General features: G+C 37.5%; 1 protein-coding gene across 1 annotated transcript in view; it reads left to right on the top strand.

Annotated features, from left to right (window-relative positions):
- ATXN7L1 (ataxin 7 like 1) overlaps positions 1 to 17,138 on the top strand; it is a 119,982-nt gene that overhangs the window by 27,275 nt on the left and 75,569 nt on the right. The window contains 1 exon segment of the mRNA XM_068401695.1: positions 14,683 to 14,787. Within this exon segment, the coding sequence (XP_068257796.1) occupies positions 14,683 to 14,787 (105 nt within the window).

The following is a 17,138-nucleotide window of genomic DNA, read 5'->3' as shown; positions in this document are numbered from 1 at the left end:
GGTTAGTTGAGCAAAACTGTGCTTGTATCTCCTGGAACAGGGAAGAGAATACTGTACGAGTACAAAGTGCTGCATTGCCAGACTCGTTTGTCTATACTTAACATGTTTAACCAGTAGGAGCGTATTCCTATCCTGGAAAATGTTTGTGGTGTGTGTAAGTGTACTATATAAATCTCAGTGTAAGAGCTGATGATGTATGTATGCTTTTTCAGACAGTAAAAATATTTGACTGATTGTACTTGCAAGGAAAATTACTCCCTTGAGAGCAGAGTTCTTAAAACAAGAGAGCTATTTTCTGGAGTTGTATGTTAGTGGAACTAAAGATTGCTCTTCAATATTATTGCCTGTTTTAACTGTTTTGTCTAAGTGGCATTAGGGTAGAGTTTTTGTATGTTTGGACTTCGGTTAAAAAGTTTCTCATTCATATTTCCATATCCTGTTATCCATTAATGAACTTTTTCTCATATTTTTCTTTGGCGTAAAGTCCTCTAACTGAAAAAAAAAAAAGCGCAGTTGAGCACTTTAAGCAGTACCTTGATCTGCTGACCAACAGGAAAGAGAACGAAATCCATTTCATTTGGAATTGTGTGAAGGAAAAAGATGATCTTATTGAAAGTCTATCTGAAAGTAACTTCTAGGAGAGAGGAGTTACATGAGAGGCAGTATTCCTGAAGAGAGGCACTGTTAGAGGTGTAGGAGGCAGTACAGAAAAAGCACAGAGAATTGGCATACGAATTATTTGTGCCCTTTTAGAAAATACATTTAGACAATACATTTTCATTTCATATCCAGCTGTTGATTAAGAATGAGAAGACACCTTCCACCTTGGGTGAGAAGAGAGTTCTTAAATTAAAAGATGTTATTGCCTTTGGCTTCTGTTGAAGCGACAAGTGAAGTAACAGAACAGAAATACCTTTGGAGATGGACTTGGGGATTGGAAAAAGCCAGGCAATTACTGGAAAAGAAAAATAGGAATTGATATACGTGGCTGCATAGAAAGTGCCCTTTCATGTGTACAGTCAGCTTTTGAATGCTGCACATTGTTTCGCTTGTAAAGTGCATATGTGTTGTAAATGTCATGACTAATGAGTTTCAGTGGGTGTGTCTGATTGCTTTGAGATGTGAAATATTTAGATATTTAGTTATGTTTGACGTTTTTTTAGCTATGCTTTTGAAGAGCTGACAGACCCAGAAACTGAAATTGGCTATAGAGCAGGTAAACAGCAAATTCCCTCATAGTATCTTATGATGTGATTTGCTAAAGATTAGCTCTTTTCTGTTGTAGTGCACCAGTGGTGTCCTGGATCTAGCTGTGGTTATGTCTGTTGGCAAACTTATTCTTGACAAATTTAGCTATACAGCAGCCACCAAATATTTAATGGACAGTACTAATCATTAGCAATATGCTTTAAAGTAGCAACCTAGTAGTGAAAGATGATATACACCAAACTTGCGCTTTTACTGGACATAGCATCTTTTTCTCAGGTGTACTGAAACAACAGGGGTTTTCCTTATTTGTCACAAAGAAATAGTAACTTGATTGTAAAACTTCACAGAACATTTTGGGAGAGGAGGAACTAGATTTGAGGTTTCTCTGAGTTTTCTGATGGCTGACTTGTGGAATATAAAGAAATACTGACTTTCCTCAGCAGTGATGGATATTCTGACAGCAGTAAAGGCACCTATAACAACACGTGATGAAATGGGAACAGCATAGGGGTTCACTCTTCCTGTACATGGACGAGCAATGAGAAACTTGGTATTTTGTAAAATGACATAGGTGAGATTAGGAATTTTATTTTTCTCAACATTTTTTGCTCATTTACTCATTGTTTTCCCTGCTAGAAAAATTAGAAGAGTATACTCATTAGTCATTGTCTGAGAAATATTTTCCTGATGATGCTATATTAGACTTGTACTATAATAACAATAGTAATATTGTTATTAAAGAGCTGGGCTAGAAAGCTGTGAAAATTTCATTTTTATAGGACTTTTTTTAAACCCTTAATAACTTAAGTTCTTACTCAAAAAAGCGAGATTTCTGTAACGAATGCATAACAAAAGTTTTATTTGATAATGTCAACAAAGACGGCTATTTGCTGCAATTATGTGTGCCACTTGGATATGAAAATGCTCCTTTAAGCATTATTAAGACTTCTTTAATAAGTCTTTGCGATAGCATCCCAATTGTCATCACCACTTCTAAAACATACTGGAAGTTATCTTAATCATTGCTTGTTCTATAGTCGTAGTGAGGTCCCAGCCAAAATGAAGGGCCTTATTATGGCTGCAGAGTATGGACAAATAGTAAGAGAATACTGAAAGGCTGCAATCTAAACAGGCAGGGCAGACAAAGAGCATATTATTCTGATTTTAGAGATGGGATACTGAGGCACAGAAAAATCTAATCAGGGTTGTGCAAGAATGTTTGGGATCCAGGAATTAAGCCAGCTCTCCTTCAGTCCAGTTGTACTGCCTTGAACCAGAGTCGCTCTCCTGCAGGAGATAATACAGCTTTGCAGGCTAGCGTGTGAGTGCCAGTTGTGCCTTGCTGAGTATTTATGAAGAAAACACCAGTTGGAGGATTAAAGTCTGTTTCATGGCAGTCTGCACAGAAGAAATAGGAGTGAAGGTTTTTTTCAGTCCTGGGATTTTTCTCCTGAGGACTGTTTGACTGCAGAGATAACGTATTTTTGTTAGTGTGCATTGACAAGAAAATGAAAGGAGAAAACCTGCAATCCTTGTAGTATGTCGTTACTTGCACTCCATATGATGGACTTAACTAAAATAAAGTATTACAAATTAATTGTATTTAAAAGATTTCTGGATTTTTGCTCCACATTCAGTAGTCCCTAATAGGGCTATATTCAACATTTTCTTAAAATGAAAAAAAAGAAAGTGTCAATAAAGATCAGAGAAGTTATTTTCCTTTCAAACTTTATTTTTCAGGTCACTTAATATTTGATCACTTAATATAAGATCATTGAAGCTGTGGTTTTAGCAAATGGAGAAAAAATAAGGAAAAAACACTTTAGTGCTCACCCTGACCCACTGTAAAGATCATCTGTAGTATGGATGTACTGTTGTGTAGTTTACAGATGGGTTATTAATTTGTTTTTATTTCAATTCTTTGTTTTGACTTGCACAACAGAAAGCTTCAAGTCTGTGCACTAAGTCCATGTAGAACCCTACTGGTTTGAAATCAAGTAATAGCATACCTACTTAGTATGTAGGTGTAATAGCATACCTACTTACTAAATACTTAGTGATTATAGTGAACCCTTAGGATTATTGTGCTGTGATACGGAAGACAAATTGACAGTAGTTTATGCTGTCTTCTCACGTCTTCAGCCAGCCACAATCAGAAGCGACATTATGGTGAACTAAGAACTAAATAAATTTCTCTGGTCACTGTGGCCATTCCTCAGCTATTCTGATAACCTCACAAGAGCTCATTTTGTTCTCTGAGGTAGTCGACTAGCAATTGTCGACTAAATTTGAACATTAAAAGACAATTGCAAGATTTGCTTTGGAGTAGAGGAGGACCTGCATGCATTTTTATTTCTTTTAAAAAGTCTTAATTAGTGTCCTGGAAGGAGGAAATGTCTTATGTACATGGAACAGGTTCGTGGAGTAGATGTTGCTGCTGGTCCTACTGCAGTAGTGCATACCACTCTCATATGTGAGACCAAGTATTTTTAACTCTGTCAGATTCTTCCAGCAGGCTTGGAAAGCTAAAATTTTCTGTATACAAAGTCGGGAGGGGATGATAACAGTTGCAACTCTCCCCCAGTTTCATGTCGTGACAGCAAGATTGTACTTGGTGAATATCTTAATGTTACTACTAAGCTGAAGTTAAACATGCCCATTCTCAGCCTTCTTTCTTTATCTTTTATTTCAACTGTTGTGATCTGATCACCATCCTCTGGACTAAGCTTTGCTGCTCGTGTAAGTCTAGCCCCAAGTGGGATCAGACCAAGTGCTGACTAAGAAGCTCAGAAAGAAAGAAGAAATCAGTCTTGTAACAAAAGAGACAGGGAAGCTTTGTAGCAACCCAGATGTGAAGAGAAGCAGCAGACTGCTGTGCAGGGTGCAAGTGCTAGCAGTGATCTGCCAACTAAATCTGCCTTCAGAGAGCAAGATTTATGCAGATCCAGGTCCACTGGTACCAGTCTATAACCTGCATTAATACAGGCTTTGTAATAAACCACAATATCTTGTATATAGGCAACTTCCTGAAAGAATAGTTGGTCTCTGTTACCATAAAGTAGGTATGTTCTCCCATCTGTCAGGCAGAGCTGTATCCTTCAAATTCTGCAGGTTTTGCTTTGAAGGACCTGATGAACAGCCTTTTTTCCACTCCCTCGAACACCATTTGCCTTGTTGGCTGGATTGATGCCAGTCTTGGAAATCACCTGTGTTTGAATGGATACCAGTACAGCTGTAGAGGTGTTAAGACGACTGTCTTCATCAGAGATAAAAGGGAGGAAGTCTCCTTCTCCATTAGCATTCTTAGCCAAACACTTAGTGCCAGACTGTCAAAAAGTTAGATCTGTGGTAGGAGTATTTGAATGGCTCATCTTTGCAGCAAAAAATTCCCTAATTGTCACTGATACTGTTTTTTCACCTTTGGCTCTAGACAGACTAACATTATTTGGATTTTTAGGACTCTAATGACTTGCAGAAGTCCAATATGCTTTTCTGAAACTCATTAATGTCTCAGACTCCAACAAGGGTTGCTCACTCCGCTAATGAAGGACAATACCAAGCTATTGCCCTTCAGCAATCATCATCTGTTGTAATGCCAAAGGTGAAAGCTGAGAAGGGGCCCCAGGTACCCTCTGCATAGCCTGCGTGCTTCTGTAGCTTAGAAATGTGAGAAATACTGAGCGGGGGGAAAAATATAAAAGACCCCATACATTTCAACCAGTATTTGATATCTCTAGAGCAGGACCAGAATGTTCATGTTGTTTTCTTGCATCGTTAGTGTATTCCGCTAGGCATCAGAAAGCTTAACCATCTTATGGCAGAAAATCAAAAGCTGAAACACTGGGTATTTCTGTGAGTTATTGTAGTTAACTTGCAAACCTGATGTCTCTTCCTGTGTCAAGGTGTGCTCTCCCAGCAGAGAAGCTAGCAGAGTCCACCTGCTGTAGAAGTCTCTGAGAAAGTGTGTATGTGGTGCAACCCTCTTAACTGTTGCTAAATGTCAAACATCTAATTCAGCAGAGCCATACGTCAGTCTGAGCTGAAATTTAGTCCCATCATCCATGAAGGATACTACTTGTGCTGACAGGTCTCATTTGCAGCGAGACTCCTCTTGATGCATGTTCAAGGAAGAAAGAATTGTTCTGTTGCTATGTAGTGGTTCTTGGAGACTTTCTAGTCAAGGTGCATGATGTTCACTTTGAATTATGAGGGAAATGAAGATGATTTCCTGCTATTCCTCCCCTTATGCCTGCCTGTGGGAAGATGAGAAATCAGAAGCCTAATGCAGAGACTGATAATCCTCCTGCACATTCTCTGTCCTTTCTATGCACATCTGTGTGCAGCCACACTCACTCTCCAAGGTTCTTGATAGTGATGTATGTGAGCATCTAAGAGAAATCCACTGTTTCTGCAGGGTGAGAAAGTCTCCTGATCAGGACTTCTTTGCCGTGCTCTCCATACTCAGGAGTCTGGGGACAGTTATGCTGTATGTTCTACAAATGGGATATCACCTCTGCTTCTGGATATGGAGTGCATAGTCTGGATCCTTATAAATAATGTATCTTTTAATGTTTCCTTGCCCTCAGTAATTTAATTTTTTCTGTCATGTAATAATACTGTTGCTGTCCTGAAGATTTCCAGACATAAGCAAGATTAAATTTATAGCTGGAGGTGATATCTTTAATTAGACTAACTGTAGCTGGCAGGGAAAATAGAGACATTTTGGGACACACATCTCCTTAAAGCCTAAAAGCCAGATCTAACTGTGTACCTGTTGGTCGAATTGAAGATACTGTCTATATTTACATGACTCCTCTAACTTGCTTTTAAACACATTAAAGCCTAGTGTATTTTGTATCCTAGTATTTTGCTCACCTTGATTTTTGAGGCAAGTTATTTAACTGATGTGTGGAAGGTTTGGGGTTTTTTTCTGTTGTTTCTGTCTTTGGTTCTTAATACGCTTAACTAGTATCTATTTTACTGCATAACGGGATTTTCTTCCGGGTATTGACTTTATGCAATTTTATAATAGTAGACTTTGTAAGCAGTTGCTCTAGTTCCCGGAATATGTTGTTGTATGTAAAATTGGAGGCAGCTTAAAATCCAGGTTCATGAGGAGGATGCTTCTTGGGATAATTTCCCTGAAGTGTAATGTAATCATTAAAAAGAAATGTAAGAACAGTTATCATTTTGTAGGCAGTACTTTGATGTTACCAGAGTTGTTGCAAATGCCTCATGTTCATATGTTATGATTATACTTATCTATTTAAAGCTAAATATTGTGTAATTGAATTATGTCCATTTCAATTACAAGCCTGGGTTTTATTGCCTGTCACCCTGCTAAACTGTCTTTTGCCCTTGCCTTGCAGCCCTGTTCCCCTCTCCAAATTCTTCCATGCAGACTTGCAAGAGAAGGGCCAGTGCAGAGCGTGGCCAAGGCAGTGAACAGTCTGTCTTTGCTCTAGCTGGTCCTTTCCAGGACCATCCCCATCACTCCTGCCCTGGGCTGCAGCAGCCAAATGCAAATATTCACTAAACTTTATTAATGTATTTTAGCAGCTTTAATGTTTGTATTTGCCCTGTAGTTTAAACTCTGATGATAAAAAATTAAAAAGAAAGTGTTAATCAGCATTCTCATAACCATCCAAACAGACCTCAGTGGTATATGACCCTCTCTTAATGTGCACTGGTTTCTTAGTAATATTACCTACACCCTTCACATCAGAAATGAGGAGGCTCTTTAACGAAGGACGGGCACAAAAGCCAGTGTGTTCAGGAACTGAAAAGGCAAAAGTTAACCTGTCTGGTTACATTGCACAAAATAACTGAAAAGCTAAATGGTGAAATGGGAACCTAGTTTTAAAGGTTAGTCCAGTAATCTGAAGTGCTAGAAAAATGAAGACTTGTGTAAAAGGAGATTATATGCTTCTGAATATTTTTATACAGTGCAAATTAATAAATTTGTTTACTGTTATCTTTAACTGAGAGACAAGTAGCTTTATTTTTACAAAGCTTCTTTTGGAGCCAAGTGTCTTCCTTCAGTATTGCACAGATACCTGTGTGACAGATTTTGAAGCGAGCTAGAGGGGCACTGGTGATCCACAGCACTTTTACCTGGTCTTGGTCCTATGGGTCCTCCTGCTCTCCAGTTCTGGGCTCTGCATTTCCTTCCCCTCCCTTACGCTAGCAGTAGCGTTCATCAGGTTCTGCAGTGGGGCAGCTCAGGGAATTAAACTGTCAGAAAACCTTTTCCTGTTTTGTTTTGTCCTTGCTCTTGTTACTTCGCTCCTGGTTCAGAGTTGTCTTGAATTTGACTCCTTGTGTAATCAGTTAATTGATGGTACAAGCACAAGGGAAGGGCGGGAATATGAAGCTTGGAGTTAAAAAGCACCATACCAGTGCCTAACTTTGGTCTGTTTAAATTCTTGTGGAACTACAGCCTGACTTACTATTGAAACAGAAAATTGCAAAAGAACATTTATTTTGAGTGTCGTACAGTATTATAGAGAGAAGATTGTTACAGAAGACATTAAATGCCTTTGCAGACACAAAACAGTAGCTGAGCACTTTACTAGTTAGTTGGTATTGGAGGCTGTACTTTACCTGAGTTGTGTACGGAGAGTGAAATAAAGACTCCCCATAAGCAGATGAGCTGTCTTCTGCCTACTCCAGGAGGTAAGGGACCGTGTGCCTCCATGTAAGCATGTTTTAAGAAGTAGGTTTTTCAAGGAGGAAAAACTTAATTAGCTACTGTCTTACCCTCTAGATATCTTAAGATGTGAAAAGCTGAGATATTGTGGTGTCATGGGTATGCAGCATACTTCCTAGACCTGTGAGTTTGGGGTTTTCTCTTCGAGTATTCTTATGTTGTGTTAATCAGGTAGCCCGGGCAATTCTGGTCCTGTGTTGCGAAATTATTTTAGACTGATATGGCAAATAGCCTACATAAATTTTATAAAAGTCTTCAGAATTGTGGAAGAAAAGCTTTGTCACATTTTCCCATGTTTGTTTCTTTTTTTTTAATATATAGTGTGTTATGCAAAATAGTAATGTCAGTGATGTATAGCTTACTGTATAATCCCTTCCAAACAGATTGTTGTTACGAAAGCTGTGCAGATACTGTTAATCCACAGTATTTGTTTAGATCGCTAATTCCCAATTATGACCTTTTTGGTTTCTGTTACGGGTCTTTGGGAATGGAAGGCACCACTTCCATCTTTAATACAGTTTCAAAATGCCTAGATAAGGCAGTGTAGTACAAAATCTTTCCAAGTCATTGGGGGTAGTATTTCCTGTATAAACTATAATTAATGAAAAATTCCCAGCATTCTTTAGGATTGCCAGCATCCTCGTGATTGCTCTAACCTGGGAGGCGGCATACCATTCGAAGTTACTAGTCTGGTTTAAAGGTGTCATCACCTTGACTCTTTACCACACTGACTCTTGTTAACTCTATTTGATGTTTTTTCCCTGCATTTTTTTTTTGCTTCATCACTGTTGTGTTTCATTTATTATTGCTGTTGCTGAGAAGTACAATATTTCTGTTTTCTTCTCATTGATTACTTGATTTTTTTAGCATGCAGAATCTTCAGTTCCTTGTATTAACACCCAAAGGACATCAGTCAGGACTTACAACAATTGTGTTTGGCCCTATGTTAGTTCTGTCCTGAATATTTTAATTTTACCTTTTCCTCAATTTCATGGTTACTTCGGCCATGACCTGCATTTTTGCATCAGAAAAGAAATGAGCTTGAGCATTACTTTGTGGTACTGACCCTGAAGGTAGCCATGATTTGAGCAGGGGCTTGGGGTAAATGACATCCAGCAATCTCTTTCAGCTAAAGTTATTCTGTGGTTAACTGCAACTGTGACTCTCCCATTTTCAGAGGTAAAATGCAGTTTATACTGGCTGACTAATTACTGAAACAACTTACTGGGTTTTGCATAAAAAAGGAAAACTAAAGGAGAACCCTACCTGGAGGAGAATAAAGCTGATGTTAAATGGGAAGAGTGTGACATTTATTTCTAAGATAAGACTATCCTGTCTATGCAAGCATGTTTAATTGCTGTCTGAGTAATACCCTGAAGATGTCTTTTGTATTGTTTGAGTTTCAAGTTTCAATTCACTGTGCAAATGACTTAGTTTTTTAAGTAATCTCAAATGTAAAAGTAATCTAATGCACTGAAAGATTTTGTGAATTCCTCTATTTTTTTTAATGATCGACGAATTTGTCACTTCTGTGGAACAAGAGGGAAATATTGAACACATTTCTAGACACAGAGTTTAAAAATTTGTATCTCCAGGAGTGGGAAAAACCCCATGGATTTGGTTTTGTCCGCTGCCATTTTTTCTGTTGCCTTTTTTTTTTTTTCTAGCTTTTCTTTGTTAGTTTTAAACCAGTGTGTCTTGAATAGTCTTTCTCCCCTCCTCCCTCCCCTTCTATCTCTTTACACATTAACATCACTAATATTTTTCAAAGCAGACTTTGTGTGTATATTTAGTGGAGCAATTGATATATAAGAGAATGTTTAAAGTGTGTATAATTTATGGCAAAAGGTCATCATTAAAAATTTAATTTCCCACACAATTTTGTGAGGTCTTACTGTTCGACAACCTTAATTCCACTGTGGAAGAATGTTTTAGATTATTTCTAGCTTGTGTTTTGTTATACAGTTGGATGTAAATTATTATGAATTATATAATAATAGAGAAAGAACTTCATATAAGTCATCTGGCTTTGATTGTTACTAAAAATAATTCCTTTGCGTGTGTTATTGGAGAAGATAAAAAGCCGTATCTGACACCTGCATTTTTGTGTTTGTGCCACAATTTGCAGAAGCAACATTTTCTTTTGTTTCTATGGTATTTGTGTTTTTAATGCACATTTTACCAAGCTGATATCTTACAAAACTATGTCATATGGCTACAGCTGTCCTTTTATTTGCAAGTGTTAGTAATATAAAAACTATAAGCAGAAGTTATATTTATTTTTCCAAGCAACAGCAAAGTGTACACAAAGTAATATCTGGTTTAAGATTTTAATCAAGGAAAGTCATATTTCCTACAGTCAGCATTCACTGTCTCTGATTTCCACCTATCTTGCATATTTTTCACATGATATGGGACACTCTCACATCCTATTAGTCAAATAGCTCATTTTCAAGCAAGGCTTTTGTCGGTGTATAGTATCAACAGACATGGCTGGCCAAAAGATTTCATTTTGAGGGGACGACGATTCAGTACTGCAAGGAGTGGGGTATGTACAGATAACACTTCTGCAAAGCGTGCGGGTACTGGAAAATAAGTTATCCATTCTTTCTTGCCATCAAGAGTCTACTTTGAATCAACTGAAAGCATCTTCCAGTAAAATGAGGTAACTGTGATGGTGGCCATGGACTGCTTTTACACACCAGAAGGGCTGAGCAGCTCTTTCGGTCTCAGACTTGTAGCTCTCTGTATTTGCACATAGGGGATAAGCAGATCACAGGCTCTGGTAGCGATCACCATGCCGATCTGAGGTGAGTAATGCAGACCTTGGTCACTTTGTTTCCCTTTTAGGGGAGACCCAAGTTTTGGTAGAAAATAAAGACTCTGCAGTCACTCTTCTGTCCCTCTGTGGGTTTTTTTGTACTTTGATAATTATTTCAGTACTATTTGATAGTCTCTCACCTTATTTGCCGATTATCTGCTGTCTTCTTCAGTGGTCTTACCTTTTTCCATGAAGAAGTCTTTCCTGAGCTAACTTTGGAGAGAGCTGTTTTCTTTTCCAAAATTAACCTTTCCTGAAAAGCTTTCACCATGGCTTCTGACTAAGCAGGAGGGAGGTGTGATTGTTGCCTTTAGAAGATAAATTTTTGTTTGGAGAGGCCATTGTCTTTTTTGCTGCACATACAAGGTCTAGATTGTCAAATGGCTGTAATCTGATCTAAGAATGATACCAGTGTCCAGAATAACCCTTCAGTCCTGGTTGCTTTCAGTAGGACATGGTAGCATTGAACTATTCTTGTTAAAAACAAGAAAACATGTATAAAAAGATGTATAGTTGTTTATATTTTCTACTTTCTTTTTATTTTCAAACTTTCCTTGCTTTCTTCAATGTAAATTCTCTGATCTGGATTGCATTTGTAATATTACGCCCAGTAAAGTGTGCCCCCAGTTGGAATTTCTGGTGAGACAATGCTTCGTACAGTTTTAATTAAAAAGTAATTTATATATACTGTGTCTGTACTTACAAATCATGAGTTTAATCATGAAAACTGATTTGTGCCAATCTTGTTAACATCGATGAACTAATAGTTAGTTGAACCTGTTTGGACTTGATTAATTTTCCTCTCTTACAAACTCCTGCATAGCGAGGTTTTTAAGGAATCCAATCTGAAAGGTAGTGTTTAATTTTTTAGCTATTCTGATTCAGTAATAACAATTTATTTGTGTAGTGTGATTCCTATTTCTGATTTCCGACCTGTGGTCTTGTGTCCTTGAGAGATTAAGTGGACTTTTGGCAGGTAGCTTATACTTCAGTTCGTATCAGAAGACTCACATTTACAATAGACACTTGCACCTCCACTGGGCTATTGCTAGGCATCTGCAAAATGACAAAACTTCCAAAGCGCTGTTTCAGGATGTCAGTTACTCTGCATCTGGTATCTTTTTGATGCTATGTTTCTCACATCGGCGTTTTGGTGCAGTTTCTGTGCATCTCAACTTCTGCCACCTCAGTATATTAAAAACTCAAATGATACTATTTACCCATTAGGTGCAGTGCTGTTTGCCAGGGTTGTGCAGCAAGCTTGCAGATACCAGAACTTTTCCCTCACTGCTCTGTCTCCTTGACAGTGTCTGGTGAAAACATAGATAATTTTGTGATCCTATGAACTAACCTGATTTCTTGTTCCACCTATGTCCTTGGATAGATTTCTCCAGTATTAATACCTTATCTGTTTTTTAAGTTACTCCTTGCAGCCAGACTTCATAAAAACTCAGACTCAGGCCCAGCTGGACTTCATACGCCTCAGAGCTGGGCATATTTTAAAGGGTAGTATACAGAGCTGTGAAGGTTAAATGGACATAAGGAATTTAAAATGGAAAAAAGTTGTAACTTTTGTGTTTGTAAAGGGCGAAGTCTGTATGCTTTCATATCAAGATTGTCACCAGACCATTCAAACAACAGAAAAAAATGGTTTAAGTTGTTGAGAAGTTTTAACCATTTTTGAAATATTTCCTAACTGTAATTAAATGCATGTTTTTGAGCTGAGGCTTTGTGTCAAATTATACCCGGGAGAAATACTCCTTTCTGTGGAGTTTACAATGCTGTTAATGAAAATCTGTAGGTTCTGATCAAAAATAGACCTGGCTAAGAACTGTGGATGTGATTTTTTTTTTTTTTTTTTTTTTTAAGATCACTGACTTATCACATTAAAACAAGAAATAAAATAAAAAGGCCAGACGTAGTGCCTGCTTAGGGTTTTGCTTGTTTGTTTTACTAGTAGGGAGGATTTGATTTAATCTAACTGTGCAGTTCTGGCTTCATCAGTACTAACTACACCAAGAAATTACCAAAGAAGTTTGTACCTCACCACTGCCGTCCTTTTAAATTTAAGTTGAATGTGTTGATTGCCTTCGTCTGGCTGTAATGCATTTAAAGGCTTGGCTAGTCTAAGACTAGCACTGCGAAGGGGTCGTGATTGGTTAAACCTTTCAACTGGATTTCATAGCCTGGTACGAGCAGTAACAGAGAGAGAGGCTTTTGGCTTTCAGGGGATAAAGAAACGATTCACATTGTATGAGACTATGAAATACCTGCAGGTCGGTGGTGCTGGTTTGTGCCCAAGGGTGCTTGAATGAGCCTGTTTGGATCTACTTGTGATACTGCCTGAATTACCGTGAGAGGGTTGCCTTGTCCCTCTGTGGGGTTTTCAGGGACTGAAGACACTTTGCACTTCATCATGCCAAGTACTGACATCATAAGCAGTGATGTTACTTACACAGTGGTACAGGCCAGGGCAGAATTACTTACAGAAATAGTTCTAGGGCCGAAATGTTTGCTTTCGTTAAGAAGTAATGACATACGGTACCTGCTTGATTCACTTTTTGAAAGAAATCACTATTTTTAAAGGAAAATATGACCTATTGGAGAAGTAGGGTTTAGTCCTTAGTGTTTATCGATCACAGCTGCTGTTGTGCATGTTTGTCTTCACTGAGGGTCTTCTCATTTTTCCTGCTGATAAAGGCGGCGGGTTGATATTTCAGTCTGAGTCCGAAGCCGCATTTGCAAGTTCTGTAATAGATTTCAGATGCTGCTGAATTAACACTGGAATGCCATTTTACAACATCTGTAAAGATGTCACTGCCCTGTTCTGAGAGGTAGTGCGATCTGTGCGGCCGATACTCGGCACAGGGTTACTAATGCAGCAACACCTTCGTTAACAACACCGGGCGTGGTGACGTGATCACACCAAAGTGCATAGAAGTGACTGGAGTTTCTGCCCTCTAAGCTGAACTGCGGTGGATGAGTATGTGTGCTTGCTCTTAAGTTATAGCAATGCAGAATGAAACCAGTTCCCTCACTTGTAATGTTAGAGCTCTGAGGCCTTCAGTAGTAATTTAAGCCCATTTTACTCTGTCTGTAATGGCTTAAGAATGCATGTATTGCATTAAGTGTTTCAGCTGAGAGGGACAAGTGCCTGTCATTCTGACTGTACCCATCTTTTGATTTTGTTAAATTCCTTGTGCCACCACTGAGAAATACCAGTTTCATTAACCATCTTTGTCTCTTCCTAGAGTTTTTGCTGGGGAAGCAAACAGCAGAGCGTTTGAACTAGGAGGGTCATTTACACAGAATCAGAAATTTCATGTCATGACATCTGGTTCAGAACAGGGATGACATTCCTGACTGTATTTTAAGCTGTAGGATCCTTGACATTGGTTACTATATATATATATATATATATATATATATATAGTGTATATATATATAAAACTAGCTTTTGTATATAGTATATAGTGTGTATATATACATATAAAACTAGATTTTAAGCAGGAGACTTTCTCCAGCAATCCGTAGTCGAGCTTGGAATATTGTAACATGGAGTGTAACCTGTGCGCCATGTTTTCTAGAAGGATCTTTAGGCAGAGATTGTAAAAGACATATTCTTTTACTGTTTCAACAGTTGACCAGTACAGAAATGCTTATTCCACTTAATGGCAGTGAGTGTTAAAGACAAAGGTGTTGCTGCCTGTATTCTGACTCAGACTGAGGGATGAGACTGCAGTATTAGTATAGGACCTTGAAACCCAGAAGAGAAAAAAAAATCTCTTTAACATAGTAAGAAGCTCTCATGGAGCAGTGTATAAATTTGCTTTGTATAAATTAATATAATAATAGTGGCCCTTCAGTATTTTCAATTTTTTTTCTTAATATATATTTAAAGCATAATTTCTAATTCTTGTATATATTTTTAACTTTCCCACAGATATGCACTTATTTGGCCATTATCCAGCTCATGATGATTTCTATCTTGTAGTGTGCAATATCTGCAATCAGGTAGTCAAGCCACAGGTTTTCCAGTCACACTGCGGTAAGTGAATGTTTTCTTTCCTGAATTACAGTGCCAAACTGGCGTATGGTTCTCTTAAGAATCATTGCATACGATCATGACAGAGGCATTGCAGATATACTTTTCTGGTTATCTTGTGTTCTTTCCACAGAAAATACCAGCGATGCTTTCAAATAAGCATATTTTCTGTAGAGGAAGTTAAATTAGTTGTCCTAGAAGCTGGGCTTTTCAACTCAAGCTTGTTAATACTAAATTAACCTATTACAACAAATAAATCTTGTTAGTTAGATACTAGTTAGGCTAAAACTATTACGACCTAACATTGGATTGTCTTTTATCAAAGCTGCAAAGTGAGGACTGTGATACTGATCTACATTAACGAGAAGTGGGATGTTATGGATTGTTTTCAGATGGGATTTATGCATAGGTGTGTACAGGGTTTATTTTTATATTTATCATAGGGTTTAATTTTTTACATAGTAGGCATGTCAAGTCACATTTGTTAAGATTCTGTTGAAAAATGTTCATTCAGAAATGTGCAGATCTTTATTTCTCAGTCTGACAGCAGCAAGATGACAATTTTTATGTTGATTATTTGTAAGCAGAACTACTTTAGTTAGAAATTTTTGCTGTGGATTAACAAACTACTTTCAAATATTCTCTGAAAAACTTCATCCCAAGGTCTGGTTTATTTATTACTTATGCAATGGTTTATTTTTGTTCAGTGGTTTGTTTCTGTGGTGTTTTGGCGTGGTTGTTGGTTTGGTTTTTTTTTAAGAGTTGCAAAATGTGACTGGAATGGCCAGCTTTGGATGAGGTTTAATCAAATTCAGTTTAATCAAATTAATTTGAAGTTGATTGCATAATAATGAAAGGTAACTAGTACTGAAGATGGAATCAATTAAATACATTAAGGAAAAAAAAAAAAAAGACCCAGCAAGATTTTCCTTGCCTACATACAAGAAATAAACTTCACATACAACAAATTGACTTCACAAATCCTGTGCCCCTTTCAGTCTTCTTGACAGCAAAGCAACTCAGTAAGGGGAACACGTAAGTGGGATGAACAGAAAACGTAAAGGTTTATTTACTTTTAAAGAGATATTACCAAAATATTACCTTGGGTTTGTATGGCTGGACTGCTAACAACCAACCAGGAAGAACTGCTTTCATGTTGAAAGGCAGTTGTACACTCACCACTACCTTTGGCCTAGATGGAAATCATTGTGCAAAAATAGTGATGGTGGAATATAGCATTTATATCCAGCAAATAAGAAAGGATTTGAAAGTATTAGTATAGTGGGAGGAGGACTTACTTATTTAATGGTGGGGGCAGGTGTTAATTTCAGTGTTTTAACAAGCCATCCTGCTGGTTTTTTTTTTTTTCAAAATTTTTCTTGCCCTTAGTCATATGTGGATTCTTCCTGCCCAGCTTCAGGTGTCTTACGGTTCTTTCAGTGACAGAAAAGCTTCTCTGCATATGGTCATAGGTAGAGTGGGTACTATAAACATGGAACTGGTCATTAATAAAAGATCCGCTACAGAACAGAAGCACCTATATAACACCTTGCTGTAGCTTTCCATGGTTGTGCTGTTACCTGGACGTGACCTTCTGGTTTGGGGAGCAGTGTGCAAGTTGGTCCTGTTTTCATGTAGGAAGCATATAAAATGATGTTTCTCCTAGATGAGAATAAAGTATTCCATGTTAGAAGGAACTTTTTGAGCTCTTTGGAAGTAACACGTTACTATCAGCGTTAGTGTGTTGCCTGTAAACTGCAAAGATCCTGTGAGTCACTGTCCTTTTTTCTTTTTCTCTTTTCTCCATTAATCCATTATTTCTACAATCCCTTTTACTTCATCTTCATTATAGCAATCCTGTTACACTGAACAATTGAGCATTAAAGTCTGAATTGCTTGATTTAAGAGCCTAAGGTCAATAAAGACTTTAAAAAAAAAAAAGTAGACTGTATTAAAAGAAATGGAGAATACTGAAAATAATTGACCAAAGGTGTTACCTCTTGAAGATTGTGCTTAATCTCATCAGATTTGTTTCAGGAAGGGTGTACTGGAATATTGCTGAAAGGCCTGTGGAAGAGTTTTAAAAGTATAGATAAAATACTTTGTTTTAAAGAAGAAACAGAAAAGATGATGTACTAAAAGCATATAAAAGAAGTTTTAGAAGAGAGAAGGTTTCTTCGACGTCTTGGGAATGACTGTAAAATAACTAATAATTTATTTTTAAAAAATCAATGCATTAGAAGTACTACATGTTATATAAGTGACATACATCTACTAACATATAGTTGTTTTTATAAGAAATTAGTAAGTTCTAAAGAAGAGCTACGCATGGATCCCATTAATTGATCTGTAGT

This window comes from Nyctibius grandis, chromosome 5 (assembly GCF_013368605.1).
Source record: "Nyctibius grandis isolate bNycGra1 chromosome 5, bNycGra1.pri, whole genome shotgun sequence".
In the NCBI taxonomy this organism is placed as follows: Eukaryota; Metazoa; Chordata; class Aves; order Nyctibiiformes; family Nyctibiidae; genus Nyctibius; species Nyctibius grandis.
The sequence above is the reverse complement of the archived record's forward strand: the minus strand, read 5'-3'. Positions and strand labels throughout refer to the sequence as shown.